Source organism: Vicia villosa, unplaced genomic scaffold (genome assembly GCF_029867415.1).
Source record: "Vicia villosa cultivar HV-30 ecotype Madison, WI unplaced genomic scaffold, Vvil1.0 ctg.000844F_1_1, whole genome shotgun sequence".
Lineage (NCBI taxonomy): Eukaryota > Viridiplantae > Streptophyta > Magnoliopsida > Fabales > Fabaceae > Vicia > Vicia villosa.
The window spans coordinates 561,542-584,469 of NW_026705374.1; the positions used below are offsets into that span (position 1 = coordinate 561,542).

The 22,928-nt window shown below is 36.1% G+C and overlaps 1 protein-coding gene and 1 long non-coding RNA gene across 3 annotated transcripts; one reads left to right on the forward strand and one right to left on the reverse strand.

Annotated features, from left to right (window-relative positions):
- The first annotated feature begins 932 nt into the window (after positions 1 to 932).
- LOC131631591 (uncharacterized) lies at positions 933 to 4,592 on the forward strand. 2 transcript variants are annotated; one of them, XR_009292738.1, is made up of 7 exons: positions 933 to 1,812; positions 2,165 to 2,247; positions 2,940 to 3,005; positions 3,094 to 3,331; positions 4,044 to 4,135; positions 4,232 to 4,306; positions 4,388 to 4,592. It is a non-coding gene; the product is annotated as an uncharacterized LOC131631591 (long non-coding RNA). The 2 variants fall into 2 exon arrangements; XR_009292737.1 differs by lacking the exons at positions 933 to 1,812; positions 2,165 to 2,247; positions 2,940 to 3,005; positions 3,094 to 3,331 and adding an exon at positions 3,338 to 3,552 and having other exon boundaries at positions 4,388 to 4,454.
- Positions 4,593 to 6,284: 1,692 nt separating this feature from the next.
- Positions 6,285 to 6,789, reverse strand: LOC131631590 (uncharacterized). Its single transcript, XM_058902384.1, has one exon. The coding sequence runs from the start codon at positions 6,574 to 6,576 to the stop codon at positions 6,364 to 6,366; it is 213 nt and encodes a 70-aa protein (XP_058758367.1). The 5' UTR covers positions 6,577 to 6,789; the 3' UTR covers positions 6,285 to 6,363.
- Between the last annotated feature and the right edge of the window lie 16,139 nt (positions 6,790 to 22,928).

Consider the following 22,928-nt stretch of genomic DNA (forward strand, 5'->3'; position numbering starts at 1 on the left):
TCTACTTGTCTGAACTTTTTCCAAGCTTGTATGTGGAAACTGGTTTTAAACATGAAACAATGCGAGATATGGGGCTTTGGTTTGGTGATAAATGGTGCTGGAAAGTTATTAAAGCGCAAGAGGTTCTTGGACAACAGGCAACCAAAGAGCTGGCAGACTTGCAGACTATGCTTGCAGATGTTACTTTGAGTCCTAACAGAGAACATGTAATTGTTTGGCCTTTCGATGTGTCAAAGTGTTATTCGGTTCAATCAGGCTATGCTTTACTACAGCAAGATCAAGAAGGAGGGGGGCTGGACACGGGCATTAAACAGGGGCTAGAACTTTCTTGGGCGTCATAGGTACCTTCGAAGCTAAAAATTTTCTGTTGGCGTATTTTTCTGGATAGGCTTCCGACGAGAAATCAGTTGGCATGTCGCGAAATTATTGAGAATAATTATGAGTCCCTCTGTGTGTTCTGTGATCTGCATTGTGAAGACATATCTCACATATTTATCTTCTGTCCCAAGATTCAAAACCTGTGGGCTAGCATTAAGCAATGGCTGGATATAGCACTACTAGAAATTTGGCCTACGGCCACGCTAAAATTTTGCACGGCTCAGAAACTGTGGCCACATATATGATTTGGCCAGGGTTTTCAAAGCGTAGAAATATGTCATAAAATATTGAATTCAGAGTATGAAACTGTGGCCTTTTCTTCATTTTCTACGGTTAACAAACTGTAGACATTTTAAGCCGCAAATAAAAACCGCGGCCTCATAATTTTCACTTCAAACTGTGGCCCAAACCAAAAAAATAAAATCCCGCCAGAACTTCCCTCTCTTTTTTTTAGTTTCCCTCTTGTCAATTATTTTCTTTTCTAATTTTATTAAATTAAAAAAAAAATTGAAAACATAAATACAAAAAATCCTTTGCTTATTATATTGTATCTATGGAAACCCTAAAACCAATTCTCTCCGCCTCTTTGTTTCAAACTCACACACCCACACGCCGTGAACAACAACAGCGATTGTTCTCTCCTCACTCTTCTGCTCGCGATGAACACGAAACATAGCAACATAATACTCTGTTCTCTCCACTCTCGATTGTTTTCCGCCATGACAGGAGCTCTTAGAACTCGGACGAACCCACACACCCACACGCCGTGAACAACAACAACGAAATCCTCTCAACTGCGTCGCTCTCTAGCAAAATCAAACAAAACGCAAACAGGAAAAACCCTAATCCCCAAATCAAACCCAACCCCAGGTATACACTTTGCTCTTTAACTCGATTCCTCCTCTTCATTACTGTTCTTCGTGCTCATCTCCTTCTTCTGCATTTTCTTGTTCTGTTGTGTGTCTGCTGATGTTGTAATTTGGTGAGTCATTTCAATCTCTCTTCCTGAAACTTCTCCCATCAGTTTCCTCTCTTCCCGAAACCACCGCTCTTCCTTCGTTAAACCACCTCTCTTCCTCCATTTCCTCTCTTCGTTAAACCCTTTCCTCTCTTCCACCGTTTCAATCTTGCTTCCTCTCTTTATGGGTCTCCTCCATTAAACCCTAATCTTCTCTGTTTCTCCCTAAATTTTCTCTGAAAAAATCCCTAATCTCCTTCATCCCAAAAAAATGTTCGATTCTTCTTCATCTTCGCCGTGACCGAGGATCTTAGTCCAAATAGGTTGATGACTCTTCAACTGACTCGATCGTTTCATGGGGAAAAAACAATAACACTTTTGTTGTTTTGAATGCTACCGATTTCGCGAAATATATCTTGCCTAAGTATTTTAAGCATAACAACTTCTCAAGCTTTGTCAGGCAGTTGAACACATATGTAAGTCGCTTTTTGATTTTGATTTTGATTTTTAACTTTTTTTAGGGTTTTGTAATTACTTTGCTTTCGATCTATGTTTTTGGAGTAACCGGTTTAGTTCTGATTAACTTTGATTTTAGTATGCTTGATCAAGTAAAATCCGATTAGGTTTTGCAATAAGATTGATAGAGTTTATTTATTTATAAACTGTTCAGTGATTGTAATTGTGAACGTGCTTAACTAGCTGCTACTGTTACCTTGATGCCTCCGCCGCCGCTGCTAGTTGTTGTTACTACCAAACCTATCCAGGAAGGTTTTCTGAGAATTGGGTATAAGAAACAATCCTAATTCATAACTTTACTTTAATTTACAGCCTCTATTTCATGATGGGATGAAATAATGGAGTTGCTGCAAGAAAAGAAGTCATGATTTTAGCTTGTTTTTGGAAATTCCAGGGTAAGATCTCCTCTGTTCCTTTTCTCTAGTCTGTTGTTTTACAATAATGAGGATTTGGTCTGTAGTCAACTGGTCAATAAGGGTCTATTTCATGAGTAGAATGTATTTTTATGAGTTGATATCCTCTTGTGTAGAAGGCTGAAGGGTCATAAAAATGTGCAGGTAAGATTTGCAATGTGGAGTATGAATGTTTTTGTGCTAAATAAGATAGATTGTATTTGCCACTTCTGCATGGGTTGTTTTCTACAAAAAAAATCACTTCAAATCTTAATTATCTATTTCAAGAACAATGAACTGGATTCAAAATCTATAATCATTGTGAAAGTACTCTTTTGTTTTCACTTTTAGTTACAAAATTGCCACCTCGTTTATACTGCCGGCCATGCGTACAAATATTTGAAAACTGAAAATAAAATGAAAACAAAGTCATAAATTTAAGGGTCCGTTTTCTTTGTACAAATATTTATATTTTCATTTTTAAAATTGTGTTCATTTTAACTTGTTTATAAGATCCGAGACTAGAAAAATCATTATGACGGAGAGAAGATGAAATTCATGAAAACGATTCTTCATGTCATTTTCATTGTTTTCAAAAAATGCGCACAATTGTTCACTTCAAGGTTTTTTTTATCTTGTTAGCAAACTGTATAAAATGCATATTAATTCATGTTATACCAACCAAATGATTGCAGACACTTGCTGAAGGGGCAATGGTTGGTTACACTGAGAAAGGAATGCAAAATTCTCAAGATATACTAGTAAGTAAACATAGACACTTAATCTACTTTGTTAAGTTGAAATTAATTTGATATGTTTAAAGATTCAAATTTAAATCTGTAATTGTAGGTAAGGATGAATGAAAGAAACTTTTTGAAGTTTGAAGTTTGAAAAATGAAAAAGCACTTACTGATAAGCCAAGCTGTTCAATAAGCTTCTCAACTCTCTGCCTCTTATCAGCAACTGGCAATGGCCCCAATCTGAAATCAGCAGCAAACATCAAAGTTTCATAGACAGTAAGCATATGCAAGTTTTGTGTCAACTCACAGGCTTATGCTTTATGTCAATCACAGCTTCATGACCTTTGGTAAGTTTTGTGTTCATTCTCTTGAAATGCAAGTTAAGTTTTGGTAAAATGTTTGAGAGAGCTCAGATTAACATAGCATGTTCTTAATGGCTCCTAAACTGAGGGGATGGTGTGCTGAGGATGTATATAAGAAACATTTTATGGCCGGTTGGTTGGTGATTTTTTAAGGAGATTGTTCCAAAGCTAATCCAATGTTGTTTTCTTGAAAGAAGATTATGTAGGTTAGTTTTATTGAAAAGATTGAAAAAAATTGAATTCTTGGTTTCTACATCATTTTGAATAATTGTGTTATGCATGCATATATGTTTATCCTTTATTGTGTGTGTAACAATCAAACGGACTTAACAAGGGGAGTGGAAGAAGCTATGAAGAGGCAATGATATGTGAACGTCAGTAACTAACAATGACTCTTGGTGTAACTAACAATGACTCTTGTTTTTATTTTCTAAATGGTGATATGACTTGCCTTTCTTTTTTCTTTTTGGCAGTTGTTATTACTCTATTTTCATTAGCTGAACTATGTGAATTTAAACCAATATTTGAGTGTGTTAAAAAATGTGTGTTAAAGGTCTGTTGCTCCCACTCTTATAAAATTATACTTCATTACTAACGAGTCGAAAAATTTGTCACAGGCATGTCCCTATAATTTGTTGAAATGGATCTTTATTAACTTTAAAGCAAGTTAACTTATAATTGTTTTCCCTTATTGCAGCTTATGCTGGTTTCTTAAAGGAAAATGGTGAAACACTGGTGACTTGGAAAAGGGCAGCGTCCATGGATGAGGTTCTCCAGGAGGCTGATATAGTGAGAATTCTAATGCTAAGAGTTACACTTTGTAGCTATAAAAATTATCACATTGATTATTTCAAATAATTTTGTTTATCATGGGTGCTTTTGTAGATTAGTCTTCATCCTATCCTGGACAAAACCACTTATCATCTAGTCAACAAGGAAAGACTTGCCAAGATGAAGAAGGTAAGAGTTCAAGGATCTTTTTTTCTTTTAAATTATCTTGTAGGTTAGTCTTCTTTTACTTATGGCACATTCCTATTATAGGAAGCAATTCTTATAAACTGCAGTAGAAGACCTGTTATTGATGAATCATTCGTTTTGAAATTATACTTGGCTCACTGAAGCATGAATTTGTGTGGTGCATCGTTCATTTTGAAATTGTACTTGGCTCACAGAAGCATGAATTTTAGCTGCTCCTGTTACTTTTGAACTGAGTATATTATGCAACTGTTTGGATTGGATAGATTATGTAACGATTTCCTTGTGATTGCAGGTTATAAACCCTCTTTGGCCATGAAGAGATTTTTGAAAAGAATCAATTTAGGGAAGGTTGTACCCACTGGCTGTTTCCAATGGCTGTTTGAGACTGAACCGCAATCATATACTATACCTTATATACTATACCTTTGAACTCATTAGTCATGGTGTAAAACTATTAGTAGCTCTGTATTTGGTTTTGTCTTCACACTAGAAGTACATTTATGATATTTCATGATCGCATAATCTAATGCTAGAATTGTATTTATAAAACATGGTTGATCCTAAATAAATGCTAGAATTGTATTTTCTTTCATGATTAATTTTATATTGATCAATATTATTGTTAATTATATATATATATATATATATATATATATATATATATATATATATAATGATACAGAAATAAACCGTGGCAAGATAAATGGTTTAGAATGCATAACATATAACAACGGTTTTAAATAGGTGGTCATAACCAAACCGTGGCTATATCTTGAACCAATACTGTGTCGTAAACGTTAAAGTGAAACCGTGGCTATACCGTATAGTCACGGTTTTACAGTCATGGCAAATACAAACCGCGGCCTTAATCAAGCTACCTAAACCGTGGCCTAAAAATGCCACGGTTGTAAAAAAGGCGTGGTCTATACCAAAAAACCGTGGACTTTACTTTAGGCCACGGCCGTATACTCCACAGTTGGATTTCCGTGGCCAAACCGTGGCCTAAGCGTTACGCCACGGTTATTTTGCATATAGCCTCGGTTTTCTGGGCGTGGCAGGAGGCCTTTTTTCCTGTAGTGTAGACTCGATCTGGGCAGCCGACTGTTGTAGTCAATTTCTCATGGGGGTTACCACTCTGTCGGGGAAGATTCATCGTAAAAGGGCTGCAGCTATTTGGGTGACTATATGGTGGTGCATTTGGAAGGTTAAAAATAATATCATTTTCAATAACGCAGTTTTGGATTGCGATGAATTATTTTTTTCGATCCTTTGGTACTCTTGGTTGTGGCTTGCTATAGAAGCCAAAGATAGAATTAGAAGTAATTTCTATGAGTGGTTCAAAACCCCGTCCTTGTGTATGTGAGTCTTTTGGTTGGTAGTTTTTTTTATTGGTATTCAGGTTTTTCTGTTCTCTCTTGTAAGGGTTGAGTACCCCTAGTACTCTCTTTTAATAGAAGAGTTATTTATGAAAAAAAAACTAAAAACAAAATATTTGAACATAAATTTAGATTCCACCACATGAGGATTTGGCACCACATTGTAAACGCTGGTAACAACTATCCTCGTCTCTCAACAAGAAAAAGCCAGTGCATGAATACTTTCTAGCGCACTAGGGTCAATAATGTGTCTTAGTATATATTGAATCATATTTTCTTACCTTTTTCGACCTAAAAGCTCGTCGTTCAGTATTTATATAAGGAGGGTCTAGGACTTGAATAAAACACAAAGAAAGTTTGTAACAAATAAGGATGAAAAAGCTAGAGAGATTTGCAATTATACAAAGTTTTACTATTAACATTTATTTTCTAAACTTACAATAATTTTATAAACTTGCAACCAGATAGAGAGACAACACTATACAGAATTTTGCTCTGGATTTAAACGGGTCATCGTTAGTAGACGGTGGGATTGATTTTCTTGGATAAGTCGGTCGTAAGGCCAGACATAAAATTTATAAAAAAAAAAAAACAACTTGCAAATTAAAAAAGTTGTACCCCAAGAAATAATACTCCAAAAACCCTAACAAGGTAAATTTGGATTCAGTTAAAGTGTACATGAATACCAATAGCAATAATCAAGATAGTAAGTATACAAAAATATATAATAGCATGAATGAGAATAGAAATTCCACTAGTACTCATGTTACCAAATTCCACAACCCTAAACCTTGCTGGAAACTGGAACAGCAACCCTGGTGACAAGAAAATGAACAAAGCAACAGCAACAATCACTGGTCCCCAATCAGCTCCCATATCTTGAGTTTCTAACTTCACTTCTCTTAGCTATTTTCTTGTGTTTCAAACTAACAGAACTAATGATAAGAGTAATATATATGTGTGGAAGTTTGTTATAATAAGTAGAGGATGAGTTCCTTGGTGGTTAAGGAGGAAAAAGATATGCTAAACTTGGGGAGAAAAAAAGATAAAGATTTGTAAGACAAGAAAGGTATGTGAAATGGTGGTGGTGGGCAGTGGGATTGCTTTTTGTGTTAAATAATGGATCTGCTTTTTTTTTATCTTCTTCTTCTTTTGTATCTCATCAACTAATAATTATTGTTATGATCAAAGTGGTTTTAATTTATATATTTAACTTTTTTTTGTAAAGTGGAAGGAAATACGCGTGGAAAGATTGAGATATATGAGACGAGGAGACACTATGGTAGGTTGCTTAATTTAGATGTTTAAAGTTAAAGAAGATGTGTGAATAATGTGGAGTTAGAAAAGAACCGAAAAACATGACCTAGTGACCTATCAGAGATGCAGAAATTAAAGGAATGGATGGTCCAGTAGTTCTAATAAGACATGAAACTTGTAAATTATGTATAATTGTTTATTCGAAAGTATTATATTCAATTCATTTTAAGGCAATTGTAGTCTAAAGTTTTTGATATAGATTAAACAATTAGACAAGTATATTAAAAGAAATTATACTTTGATTAACTTAGTTTTATTAACTATGATGTATTGTTTTTTTTTTGGAAATTATTTCACCCTTATGCGATTCATGTTTGACGGGATGCTTGATGAGTTGCGTACATATTTAAATTTTGGATTGGATTCTAAAGTGGGCATCGGCGAATTCAGTCCAATGGAGCGAGATCCAATTAAACGGTCCCTTTGAAAGAGTGTGGCCGTGCTGAAATAACTAATGGGGCCCGATAAAACTAATATGGGCCACAAATATTTTTTACGTGATGATTTCATGTAGGAGGTTCCAAAGAGAGATTCACCTGGGAATAAGTATTCCACACACAAGTTCCACACAATCAAGTGAAAGAAACACAAAATCAGCTGCTTAGCATACAAGAAATTTGGTACAAGGAGACCATGGTGGGAGACAAGGTGTAGTGTGGTAGATTGCCACAGCAGGTGCAGGCGATGCGTTCTGCAAATGGCACAGTGTACTATTGTACCCGTTTTTGTCTTTTAGCGCCTCCACCTCTTCTTTGAATTTGAAAAGTTTTCTTCTCTTTTTTAGTACAACCAAGTCTTCCCTCCAATTAGTTCTTCCTTCCACACTATCCTTGTCAGCCAGCTGCTTGTAGTATTTATTTCCCTTTGGCCTAAGCTTCTCAAATTCCTTAAGCTTGCGCTCCATGCAGACCATTGCAGTCTTGCCTCAGCTCGACCCTGCTAACCTTTGCTTACACAAAAACACAAGTAATTGATAAAAAGGGAACACCTATTGTGCTCCAAGCTAACAACTAAAAAAAACTAAAATGTAAGAATTTATAACCATTAAGCAAATTAAAAGACTAAATAAACAAATTTAAAGGCATGGATTAACTCCTAAAATGTGGGTTAATATTATAGCCTTTAAAAATATTTATTATTGCTCTACCAGATACATCCGCCGTAAATAAATCGGACCACAAATTCTAATCTCCCTTACTAGATGAACAACTAAGTGAACCATAATGTCAAATAATGATGGAGGGAAAAATATATATAGCTGGCATAAGATAATTGCAGCTTCATGAACCAAGTCCTATAATGCTCCACGATCAATAACTTTACAACATATTGCATTGAAGAATAAGCACAATCTAGTTATAATTACCCTTATATTTCTTGGTAAAATGTCACGAGTAGCCACTAATAGAAGTTGTTGCAACAAGACATGACAATCATCAGATTTTAAGCCAACTAACATGAGATCATTCATTGACACGAGTTTCTTCACATTTGATGAGTACCCTTGAAGAACTTTGATATCCTATAAATATTCGTAAAGTTTTTTTTTTCCTTTTTTAGCCAGAGTGTGACATGCTATGGGTAAATAGGTTTTATTTCCTATTTCTTTTGGGGCTAACTCTTTCCGTTTATCCATCACAACTATATCTTCGGGGGATTTCTTAGTATATTTTTTCTTGCCATTAATGTTGAGAAGTGATCCAAATCAAACTATCACATACATTTTTCTCTACAGGCATCACATTAAGACAATGTCTTACATCTAGACTAGACAAGCATGGAAGATCAAAGAATACCGACATCTTTTTTCAGATATTTTTCTTCGCTAACTTTTTTGTTTCTTTCCAAAGACAATATTAATGTGTTGTTGTCTTTTATAAACTTCCTTCCCAGTTAAGGGCTTTGGAGCGATACCAAACTCATGCTCTCCATTAAAAGCCTTTTGCAATCTACAGTATGGATGATTAGGTATCAAATTCACATATAGGACACATTATATATATGAATTACCATTTATAGGAAATTTATTGATTGTGAAAAACAACATGGCACACAACTTAAAGTTGTCACCTATATACGCTTCATCAACATCAACACCTTCCTCACACAAAACTCTTAAATCGTCAATAGCGTTAAATAAACATATATGTCATTCCCTGGTTGTCTTGGACCCGAAATCATCATTGATAACATCATATACTTGCGCTTCATGTACAACCATGGAGATAGGTTGTAAATTACACGAAGAACAAGCCATGACATATGGTTAGTACTCAAATTACCAAAAGGGTTCATTCCGTCAGTGGAAAGACTAAGCCTTAGGTTCCTCGGTTCAAGGGTGTAGCGGGGAAAATCTGATATCGAAGCCATGGGATTGACTCGAATCAATATTCCGTTTGAAATCGCCACCGCGCTTTATTTTTTCAAAGGAAAAGGGAAAAGAACGTAAAACCCAAAGTTTTGTTTTTAAAACAAGAAAGAGAACTCAGGTTCGGGTGTTGATTATATGAGGGGAAGGTTTAAAGCACCCCTCATATCTGTGGTATTCCACAGGAACCTTTTTGAAAATCTGTGTGTGTGTGTGCAAAAAAAAAGGTTTGTTTTATTTTTAAAATAAGCTCGGCAAAGCGTTAAGCTCTGGGCCTACATACCTCCTCGGTGCAATGGAGAAGTCAGAGCTAATGTAGTTCCACTAAAAGGGAAAACGGTTTTTTAAAAACGAATAAACACTTTATCGTCGTCGGAGAGATATACTCAGCCATTGATCTTGAGCATGAGAACAAACGAGTTCTTTGCATCGCAAATGAAAGAAGGGCTCCAACTCGGATAAAATCAACGAGTATGCCACTAGCTCTCTCTCACGCGGAAAAGACCTCATTTTATCAATCAATTTCAAAATCGTGGGGGTATAACCACTCATTTCGACAATTAACGGTGTCTAAACTTTTGAAGAAAAGCCACTAAGGGCAAAAGATATTTTTAAGAAAAGGTTTTGAAAAGGTTGCAAACATAAGAAGGTTTTTTGAAAAAGGGAGAAGATTTTGAAAATTTAAGAATGGGAGGAGATGAAGAGGCTAACCTAGTGCATAAAATAAAAGCTAAGGAAAGAAACGGTCTAACCAAATAAGAAGCCAACACTTGACATTAAGAGTCAAGGTAGATTTCCCATCCTTTGGAATTATCAATACCAACACATTAACACTTGGGGATCCAGATGAACTTATTATCTTTAGCACCACTTTGCATTAGGCACATTAAGAATTCTGACGAAAATCAGGCAAAGTAACGGCTGTTTTCGGGTAAAATCCTAATCTCAATGCCTTGGAATTAACCATCAAGGGCTTTCAAGGAAATACCTGCACATACAAACAGACAACAATCCAATGCCAGACAGACAGAATAACAGCAGAGTAATAACAGAATAAGGGTCCAGAGGCACTAAGTCCATAAGTCCGAATCTCCAAAATGCTAGGGATAGTAACCAATAGTCCAAAAGCGAGCCTTAAGCGTTTTTTAGATTTTTGGTTGTTTATTAGTGTTTTAGCATAAAAGTAAAGTATGGTCCAAGTGGACAAAGAGAAAATGGCGGAAACATAAACATATGTCCAAGTGGACAAAGAGAAAATAGCGGAATGTAAATATGATGAAATGATAAAATAAAGCGATAAACCGAGAAATATAAAGAGCAATATAATAAAAGTGCGAAAATTAAAGTCAATTGTTAAATGTTAAAGATAACCATCTTGAAACTTGTCAAGTATGTTATCAAAGTTAGTAATGAAGATCGATGGTGAGTGAAGGATGTACTCGGATTTAAAGTCAACGGAAACTTATCAGAAGCTTGATAAAATCATAGCGACTACACGATAAATTTCCATAAGTCATAAATCAACCGCATACAATTCTCTTCCATATTTGATCTTTTATCGAGTCGGGACAAATGTAGGAGGATTCTCCATGTATCAAGATCATCAAAAAGAAATAAGAAGGAGAAGAAGAAATGATCTAGTCTTTATCAAGAATCCATAGAATTCTCAAGATATTAAGACTTTCATCGATCAAAAGAAAATAAGAAGAAAGAGATAAGAATGGAAACATAAATTGATCTAGTCTTTATCAAGAATCCATAGAATCCTCAAGATGTTAAGACTTTCATCGATCAAAAGAAAATAAGAAGAAAGAGATAAGAATGGAAACATAAATTGATCTAGTCTTTATCAAGAATCCATAGAATCCTCAAGATGTTAAGACTTTCATCGATCAAAAGAAAATAAGAAGAAAGAGATAAGAATGGAAACATAAATTGATCTAGTCTTTATCAAGAATCCATAGAATTCTCAAGATGTTAAGACTTTCATCGATCAAAAGAAAAATAAAGAAGGAGAAGAATAATAAAAATGCATAAAAGATAATCAACTCACACTATCATTAATATCATTCATCCATTTTGGTGGATTAGGTCATTTCAAACCTATCAACACCCTAGATCCAATGATATTAATGAAGTGGAGGAAGAAGGAAGCCAAAACAAGCATAAAAAAGGCAAAAAACCACATTCTGCCTGCTGGAAATCGATTTCATGCAGGGGAAATCGATTTCCATAGTGCAGTTTTCAAAAAAAAACAAGTTACGTTTAGCAGGAAATCGATTTCAGCCTTAAGGAAATCGATTTCCTCAGTGTAAAATTCAGCAAAAAACAGCATTTAAAGGCATAAAACTTGACTTGAACAAATATACAAACACCTTATGATCACACATCAATTGGAGCACGAATTTTCCATCAAATCACCATCACATAACACCAATATAGCATCAAAGATGCATCACACACAAGCAACAAAGAATCACATTATGATATACAAAAAGGATGAAGAAAATTACCAAATCTTGAACAAAACTTAGATCTACTTCAAGAATCACCAACACAAATCTTGATCTCTCAACAATTGAAGAAAAAAGAGTGAAATAGATGGTGGTTTAGCTCAAAATTTATGAGGTTCAAGATGTGACTCACAAACTTTATGAAAGAAAAAGAGCTTTGGTGAATTTGGTAAGGATGAGGAGAGAAATTGCAAGGGATTTTTTGGCTCTCAAAGCTTGAGAAATGAGAGAGTAGTGGGCTCTACTTATAGGATGAGAGCAAGAGTAGTGGTAGTTTGGTCTTTTTGTGTTTGGTAATTAGCTTGTGTTTAATTGGTGATTAAAGTGGCATTTAAATGGTAAGAAATGGTAAAATGAGGTTTAAGTGGGTTTAATGAAGGGGTTAATTTTGATGAGGTGGAAAATTGGTAAAATGATCAAAATGATCAAAGAAAAAAGGTGCCAAAATGATGTCAAGCTTACCTCCTTATATTTTTGAATTTCACCTTAAGGAAATCGATTTCCCCAGGAGTGAAATTGATTTCACTCTGTTCCAGAAGAGAAATTGGCACAAAATACACTAGGGAAATCGATTTACCCAGGAGGGAAATCGATTTCATGCTGTCCAGAATGTGATTTTGTTGAAGATTGCTGCAGGGAAATCGATTTACCCAGTAGGGAAATCGATTTCATCTGTCAAAAATGTGAAAAATGCCTTGTTTATTGCATGTCTTGGCTTGGTACCTACAAAACAAAAGCCTACAAAGAAACAAAGCAATGTTTTTGGTATTTGGGTTAGTATAATATGTATACAAGATAAACAATCATTGGTGCTTGATGGTCCCTCTTATTGATGAGGTGAGTGCAACACCATAAACAAAACTTCCAAGTGAAGCTCTTGATTAGTGATTGGGATATGAATGATATAGGATCTTAGGGTCAAAAATTGGGGTATGACAAAGGGGAAAATATAGAAACAAGGAATAAATTTTCTTCCATTGCAATGAATCAGCTACATGACGAATTTTCTATCACACACTCTTTCATCGGCTTCCATCTAGTATTTTCTACATCGTAAACATTAGAACAATCTCTTGAACCTTGGAATTATCGGTAGGTACATCATCCCCTTGGAAGGAACACCCTTGCTAGTTACACCATCATCGTCATCAACATCATTGTCCTTCTAATTATATTTTGACTCCTCACACCTCGAGCACTCCTTCAAGTTTTCAAACTCTTTCCTATATAAGATGCAATCATTACGACATCAATGTATTTTAACATAGTCGAACCTGTTGGACACAATATCTTTTTGGCCTCATAACTACGATTCGACAACGTGTTATCTTCGGGAAGGATTTATTTCAACAATTCAAGCAATTCAGTGAAAATTTTATCTGTCCACCCACCTCTTAGCTTAAGATTAAATACTCTTAACACAACTGAAATTCTTGTAAAACTTTGACATCCTGGATACAACGAATCTTCCATGTCTCTATGCAAAGTCTCTACCACATTAGCTTTCTTGAATTCTTCATCTTCAACTGTATGTGACAGTGGTCTCTTCTTTGTCACTTCACCATGCCATACCCATTTCGTGTAATTTTGAATAATTTCATCACAACCTAAATGGTTGAATACATATTTGTTTAGATTTTTTTCTTCGTATTTTGACATTTTTTATAACGATAACAAAATATTCCATTATTTTTAGGAAGGTTTTTTCCAACAAAATCAAGAAATTGTATCACTTTATTCTCATACTCTTTACTTATTCTATTTTCTTTCATCGAACTACGATCCATAATCACATAAAGCTTCTAAAAATAAATTAAAAATATAGTCAACAAAATAGACTAAAAATAATAACAACAACGACGACAACAACAACAATATAAAAGAGAATTGTGCATAATGGAAATGTGATGGAGAAGAATGGTGTTCGAGCTTCATTCCTCCTTGGAGGAGAATGGTTTTATTTTGTTGGTGGGAGAAAAATTTTGTTCTTTCGCCATGGCTCAAAAAGTGAATGAGCTAGACTTAACATTAACTATAAGTGAATAAAAAACACTTAGCATTAACTCTCGACATGTCATAGGACATCTGAAGTATGATATACCAGAATCTCACTTTTCATATAGGGGTTTTGGTTTTAGCTGAATAAGACCGAATTATCTATAGAATAATTTGGATTGGTAACTGAACAAGGCATAATGGCTTTTCTAAGTGTCATACCCCAATTTTTGACCTAAGATACCACCTCATATCATCTGCATATGCATCATTTGCATCTCTAACAAACTGCATAGCTTGTGTTTGTTACTTGTGACTCAGCAGGATTTGATCAGGAAATCACTCATCAGTACAAGTAACAATCAATTAGGGTTTTGTTCTCCCTTCATTTCAAATGAATCATCTTCATCAACAACCAACATTTGGTCCCCAGAGATTCATTTCAACAAGCTCAAAGACTTTGAATCAACCAAATTAGGGTTTTGACTGAAGACAGCATACTCTTGACTTTTGCTCAGGATTTGACCTAATGACTTGGGACATGACCTCAAGACCCCAAGTGCATCATTTTGACCTAATCCATTGGCTCAGAACATCTCTTACACAAAGATTGATCAGACAAATCCTCAGAATTAGGGTTTTGAACTATCAGGGACTGAAATCAGGGATCACATTTGGGAAACCCTAAAAATCCCCAGGAAGTCAATCAAAGGTTTCAATCATCTTCAAATAATCCCTATGACAATATACAATGGAAATTGTATCTCAATTCAAGATCCACAGTCATCAATTTCATCTGGTCGACAATTAGGGTTTTTTGACCTAATTCACTGAACAACTGACTTTTTAATCAGGACATGGTGCCACAACTCAAACTATGATTCAATATCCTCCAATACCTCAATATGATCCATTCATACCATTCATTTGGTGAGGATAGCCTGTTTCATTTGAAATCTCCAGAAACGCGATTCGTCTGAAAAAGTCAACTGTACAAGATCACCATTGACTTTTGGGGAATTTTGGTCAACCATGACTTTTGAAGTTTTAAATCATCAATATATGATATGAGAAGTCATTTGATCAAGAAAAATCAAGAAAATCAATCAAGAATCAAAAGTCAAAAGTTTGACTTTTCATACTTAGAAAAATTTCTAAGTATTCTTCATGGTTTTTTCCAAACTTTGGAAGGGAATTTCTCAAAATTTCACCTACAAACTGAAAAAAACTTCCAACATGAAAGTTGTAGATTTTGATCCAATAAACAACTTTGACACATATAAATTTTTTCCATAAGATCAACCATTTAAGAGATATGGTGCTTCAAAGTTGGTACTTTTTGAAAACTTCACTTAAAACTTCATTTTCTTCAAAGTTCATGGATCTTTTTCACCCACTTCCTTAAAGATCTTGAAGAAACTTTCAACTAGGGTTTTGAAGTGTTTCATATGAGCTTTCCAAAATGTCCAAGAGCATGAAAAAATTTGAAGTGTAGCTATGGTTTTGAATTTTGACATTAGTGAACTTTTCACTTGAAATTTCATGCCATTTTCACTAAGTTATGAGCCAATTTGCCAAATGATCCAAATAATGATGCATAGAAGCAATAATTGAATGATATTTTCTGATTTGAAGATCAGAATGGAAGAGGATAGGAAGCTTGGAATTTAACCATGGTTTAGTAACTTTAACCATATGCATTTAATGTAAAAGATTCCTTTCTATCCCTTAAGCCAAATCATCAAACTTTGAAGCAACTTGCAAGAGCCTTGTATTCAGAATCCATGGCCTATAAATAGAGGTGCAAATCACTCTTCAATTCACACCAAAACCTCACAATTATAGGTTTTCTCCCTTCTTTCTTAAGTTGCAAGTTTCAAGTTTCAAAGTGAGGTAGAAATCCCAACCTCCAAACCTTTGAATTTCTGGCCAAAGTGATGGTTCTAACATCTCATAAACATCATTTGGGATGTGTTTGAATCATTCACACACCCCAAATCACCCCAAAACTCAGAATCACTCTTCAACCTCCATGTTTGCATATAATGAACCTTATCATGCCAATTTTCATTCCAGATCATTTCTGTCCAAACTATCACTTCTAACACCTTCCATATACTTCATATGAATGATCCAAACACTCACATACGACCTGTAACATCTCCATCATCAGATTCGATTCTCACTCCAAGCAACTGCAGATCGGGTCCCATGGCTATGCTCAGATGAATTCAGTTCACTCCAAGCATCCAGACACCTTCCATAATCATCATAGAAGCTATTCAGATTGATACAAAGCATCTGTAACACCTCATTTGCAGAATTCGAATCCCAGCTTGGCCGTTTTTGAGGTAAGTGCTCATGAACTTCAAACTCTATCATACATGCATCATAAATGAAAAACTGAGTTACCATATTGTTTCTGCACCATCACTGAATAATAACCCTCAATCAATTGCATCATATCATGATCATACACGATTTCACGAAGATTTGTCATATTAGGGTTCTTCGTGTTCATCAGAGAATTAATCATCTTAGAGCAAAAATAAATGAAATTAAATGCTATCATCATGTTCCTCGTCCAAAACCGAGTAAGATAGACCCTTCACTTGATCAATTTGGTTCAGTTTTGGAGATTTTCAAAATTCAGTTGAAGGTGTGTTCTTGGCGCCATTTTTTGATTCAGAAATTTCAGAAGTTGAGTTTAAAATATAATCAAATGGATGCGTTATACTTACAAGCTGCGCGCGCAGCCCAGTTGGTAAGTGTTTTGGCTGGTGAGAGAGAGAGTGTGGGTTCAAGTCTTAGTGAAGACAAAACCTTATTTTTTACTACTATTTTTCTCATTTTTCTTCACAACTTCATCAATCAATTTAACTAACCAAATCAATTCATTTTTGCTTCATTTTTTAATCACTATTCATTTAATATATATATTTTAAGAATATAAAAAAAATCATCAAAAAATATTTATTTGATACATTTTTAAATAGGTTCAAAATGACTTATTTTTAAGTATTTTTGATACTTTAAATATTGTTTTTCATTTAATTTTTAACCTAATCACTTGTAAATATTTTTTTGAATAAACCCTAATCATCTAAGTGTTAATTGAAGACAATCTTTTTGTTTATCTTGATTACATTAACTTCTTTCAAAATTCAAATCGCTTTAAAACGAGCGATCGCGATTCTTTTCAAAAACGATAAACCATTTCTTTTTGAAACTATTGATTAAACCTTTTTAATTGATCAATTGATTTTCAAAACGAAGTGGGGCCTCTCGAATATTAGAGAGTGTAAGTCCCATTTCTTTTCTTTTTGTACAGTTTTCAAAACAATAAAACTTCTTTCAAAACAAATCTTTTCAAATTTCAAAACAAACTTTCAAACAGTTTTTCAAACAACGCGTCTGTAAATAAACAGTCAACCATGTTTTGTAAATAAAACACGGGCCTCCACGTAGGTATAAGTCCCAAGCCCCTTTTGTACATACCCATTCCTGTACATGAAATTAGGTATTTCATTGTACATATACCGTTTTGTACATATCTCGATCAACCTGTTTTTTAACTTCGAATAACAAATCAAAAATGAAGGTTTTCTTTAAATCTTCCCAAAAATACCACGGGCCTCCATGTAGGTATAAGTCCCAAGCCCTTGTAAAAACCTGTTTACATAGCTTTGAATAAACTCAAGCGGACCTCTCCCCGAGTGTGAGTCCCGAGCCCCCGTGTATACAAATGGATCATGCTTACAGGTATATTTCCTTCATAAACTCCATTATATACACACACTTTGTCATATATATAATTGTTCATGTTTGTTCATGTTTGTTCATACTTGTTCATGTTTGTTCATATGTGTGATATGTGTGCTTGTTCAACTTAGTATAACACTAGGTTCCCCATAGCCTCCTATTGGGCTTCATGCAAAGAATCTCCCTAGTTTAGGTTAGGACATAGAGTATGGTTTCCCGGTGAAATCGCTCTAAGAGCTCAGACCAACTATACCATGCCTCCCCTTGGGCTTTGTACAAACGAGTGACCCTCCCATAGCCTCCTCTTGGGCTTACAATGCAAGGACCCTGGATTGTCCCTCCCATAGCCTCCTCTTGGGCTTACAATGCAAGGACCCTCGGATAGCCTCCTCTTGGGCTTCGTACAAGGACCCACGGGCTTCTTATAAGCATCCCCAATATCCAAATCAAAATACCCTAGGAGATTAGACATTTATCATCTCTATGATAGGAGTATCTCTTCTATATCATCACAAACAATCAACCAATCAAACTTTTTTGCCACAAGGCTGGCTAATCAATCAAACCGTTTTGCCACCATACTGGATGATTAATCAAAGTTTTTGTCACAAGGCTGACTTCATTGAAACTTTTGCCACAAGGCTGGCTGATTAATCAAAACTTTTTGTCACAAGGCTGACTTCATTGAAAGTTTTTGCCACAAGGCTGGTTAAACAACAAAAAACATCTTTATCATTCTAAGCGCCATAAGTGGCATGGCCCAGGGCTTATAATGAAAAGATTTTCAAACAAAATCAAACAGATGTATGTGATGATATAGATTAGATACATCGAACATTTAGATGACATTTGTCTCTTATCCTTTGCTTCCACTAGCATAAGTGGGAACTACGATTGCTCTGACTTTCTCAACATCCCTTTGAGAATACGTAGGCACAAGGTCGATCCTTGGCGAGCAAAACAAAACAAAAAAAAACCATTCAAACCTTAGCACCCGTAGACCCCGAGCTACAGATGCTCTGATTCCCTCTAAGGGATATGTATGCAGAGGATCGCGATGATCTTTGCGAGCATAATCAAACAAACACCTTAGGTCCCACCTATTTCACAACAGAACCTCTCAATAACATGGAATGAAAAACAAAGCAAAGAAACCTATAGAGTACTATAGATACGTTGGGTGCTAATACCTTCCCTTCGTATAACCAACCCTCTTACCCAAAGATCTCTCCCCCACTTTTAGGTTATTGCAGCTTTTTTCCTTTTCCTCCTTTGGAAATAATAAAAAGTTTGGTCGGTACAAAAGAAAAATCATTTTTTGAGCACTCGAGCCCAAAGAAGGCATCAGGTGTCTCATCCCGAAAAAAAAGGACAACGATTTTTCGCCCGCGACAGAAAAATGGCGACTTCACTGGGGACCATCTTTTTATTGTTTCCAAAGGAAGGGTTAATTCTATTTGCTTTATTTTTCATTTCATTTTTTGTTATATGTGTGGTTCTGGTTCTATTACTTGCGTGGTTCTGTTACAAGTGATACATTATGGACAAATCCTAACCCGGATTAAGTACACATAAGAAATTAGGTGGAGGGTATAGTCATGTGCAGGCGCACGTGAGAATCCTTCCGCTCAGTGGAGGTTCCTTGTTGGTAATATATGTTTAGCATGTTTCGTAGCGAAGACATTATTACTTTCATTGAACTGTAGAAGCTGAGTTGGCCGTAGAACCCCAACCCATCCTGGCCTTAGTAGGTTGTGGTGCAGAAACTATTCAGGTGAAGACTTGGATTAGTTGTCATGCGGAGAACCACACTCAGACGAGTTTTTCTTGAGAATATTACTGGCTCATGAGTTTAATTGTGGAAGGCCGGTAATATCCGAAAGAAAAATGTAGACTCTGACGTATCAGTAGAACATGTTGTGCAGGTGATTAACTAGAACTATCCCATTTTTGGTTCTTTGACCTCATGCTCGTGACTTTGGACCTTTGAACCTATGCGTTACCATGTTTGTGTACCATGTTTGTAGTACCATGTTAGTGTTACCATGTTTGAACTACCATGTTTGCTTTACCATGTTTGAATATGTGGCATCCATGCATCCATGCATTCATACATTCATTAAAAAAACCATCTTTTTCCATAAAAAACATGATTTTTTCCAAAAAAATTTAGAGAATTTTCTTTGCAAACATTATAGGATTAAGTTATGGAAAAAAGGTATACCAAAAAGTACGGTTTCAAAGCGCCTGATGTAGAAAGACTGATAGAGTTAGCATCTTTTGTACAAGATCCTTGTAATTTTAGGAAAAGTTATGGAAAGCTTTTGCCTATCTTGAACACTCATGTTGATGAAGGACTTCTCAAGACTCTGGTTCAGTTCTATGATCCCGTCTACCGGTGTTTCACCTTTCCAGACTACCAGTTGGTACCGACCTTGGAAGAATATGCCAATCTTTTAGGTATTCCTGTGTCTGACAAGATACCCTTCAATGGTTTGGAAGCCATTCCTAAATCACACGTCATTGCAACAATTATCCACATGAAAAAGTCTGAAGTAGAGAGTAATTGGACTACCAAAGGAAACCTCTCGGGTTTAACTTCACACTTCCTGGTAAAGAAAGCCTTTGATTTCATCGAAACTGGTAGCATGATAGCTTTTGAAGCTACACTAGCCTTGCTCATCTATGGGTTGGTTCTGTTTCCCAATGTCGACAACTTTGTTGATATCAATGCCATAAAGATCTTTCTGATTGGAAATCCTGTTCCGACTTTACTTGGTGACATGTATTTTTCTATCCATCATAGGAATCGCCAAGGCGGTGGAATCATTGTTTGTTGTGCACCTCTGTTGTTCAAATGGATTGTTTCACACTTACCTCAGTCTCCTATTTTCACAGAAAACCGAGAAGGCTTGCGTTGGCCTCGAAGACTTATGTCTCTTACTAATAATGATATCCGTTGGTATACTTTGGCTCGCTGTGGTACAGAAACCATTGATAGTTGTGGAGAGTTCGCCAACGTACCCCTCATTGGTACGCAAGGAGGAATTAACTACAATCCGGTCCTAGCCCGACGACAACTCGGGTATGCAAATTCAGCTAAACCCATTGGTCCTACAGTGGAAGGATACTTCTACCGAGAAGGGGATAATCCTAAAAGTTTGAAAGCAAGAATGGTGAGAGCTTGGTACGACGTCCGATGGAAAGAAAAAGGCGAGGAAAGAAATTGCATTGCCATGGACGCCTACACCTGCTGGGTAAAGAAAAGAGCAAAAGAGTTCCAAATGCCTTATGCTTATGAAAAACCTATGTTTCCTGCAGTATCTCAACGACCCAACATTCCCGCTATGGAGGAATACCAAGACACTTTGGCTAAGATGAGGATAGAAAAAGACGCTTGGGAAGAAAAGTTTCGTAGAACTGATGTGGAAAGTAGAAAGTTGAAGAAAAGAGTGAAAGATCACGAAGAAACTCTCTATTACCAAGATGGATGGCTCATGAGTAAAGATGAGAAGATTCGTCAGAAAGACGCTGCAATCAAAAGGTACATCAAAGAAAGCAAGAAGAATCTTGAAGGTTCAACAAGCAACGCTCCGACTTCTGATGATTGGAAGAATATTGTTGACAAGCTGAGGACTGAAAAGGCCGAATTGAAAGCTCGCTATGGGAAAGAAATCATGAAGCTCAAGCTGCACAATGCATTTGGTTCTTCGTCTGATGAAGATGTTTAGGATTTGTTTAGCTTTTTTATTTATCATTTGCTTTTGTAAGGAGCTACGCTCCAATGTTGTAACATTTCCCATTATTGTAATAAAAAATAATAAAAAAATGAATGAATAAAAGATTAGTTTGTGTTCAAATGTTTGCAAAGAAATAATCTTTAAAATGTTTGGAAAAATCATAAATTTATTTTTACATACATCATTCTGCATATCGAGTCCGTTGTATAGAGTCTCATCTTTTGGATCTTTCTCCAATATATCGTCAAGCTGTCGCGTCTCAAAGTTTCTCGACCGCGCTCGCAATCAGATCACAGATACAATACTCGTTTGAACAGAAGAAGAGTAATGGAACACTCTGAACAAGAGAATATTGAGCTCCGTGGTACAGTGACCACCCTTCAGGAAAAGTTGGAAAGTCTCACTACTCTGGTTGACTCCTTAATGGCCGCACAGAATCAGCCGCCGCCACCCAACAGCCAAGCGACGGTAACATCTGAAGTCACTACTCCAGTTTCTACGGTTGCGTTCGGTATTCCATCTTTCTCCATGCCAGAAGGTTGGGGCACGCCTTTCAGTTTTGGTACAGGATTCCGCCATAATGTTTCTGGGGTTCAAACATCCACAACTGAAGCGCCCGCTGCACAAAGTTCACTGTTCACTCCAAATCAGAGGGTAACTTTTTCTCAAGTCACTATGGCACTTTCTCAACCCACTATGACAGTTCCGACTCCTATGGTTCACACTATTCCTTACGGAGATAATGAGATTTATCATGACCAGGGTGATAGCACAAATCAGCGTAATCTTGTAGGAGATCTCCAAGAACAATTCAACAAGATTCAGTTGGAAGTCAAGGCTATTCGTGGGAAAGATTTGTTTGGAAAGAATGCCCAGGAGCTATGTTTGGTTCCCAGTGTTCAGATACCAGCTAAGTTCAAGGTCCCAGACTTTGAGAAATACAAAGGAAGTTCTTGCCCACAAAGCCATCTTGTGATGTATGCCAGAAAGATGTCTACTTATGCAGATAATCATCAGTTGCTTATCCATTACTTTAAGACAGTTTGACTGGTGCCGCACTGAAGTGGTATACAGGCTTGGATAGCACCAATATTCGAACATTCAATGACCTAGGTGAGGCCTTTGTCCGACAATACAAGTATAACTCGGATATGGCTCCGGACAGAGATCAGCTTCGATCCATGGCTCAGAAAGACCATGAAGCTTTCAAAGAGTATGCCCAACGATGGAGAGAAACTGTTGCTCAGATTAATCCACCGTTAAAAGAGAAAGAGATGACAAAGATCTTCCTGAATACTCTCAGTCCGTTTTATTATGAACGCATGATTGCTAGTGCTCCAAGTGATTTCACCGAAATGGTAAACATGGGGATGCGTCTAGAAGAAGGAGTTCGAACCGGACGTCTGACTAAAGAAGGTGGATCTTCAAGCGGAACCAAAAAGTTCGGAAGTAGTTTCTCAAAGAAGAAAGAACAAAGTGTTGACATGGTATCCCAAGGGAAGCCAAGAGGAAATGTCAATCGCCAACGACAGG

Bases quoted from the DNA above. Each gene is read 5' to 3' on its own strand.
- LOC131631590 (XM_058902384.1), bottom strand. From the start codon at position 6,576: ATGGGAGCTGATTGGGGACCAGTGATTGTTGCTGTTGCTTTGTTCATT.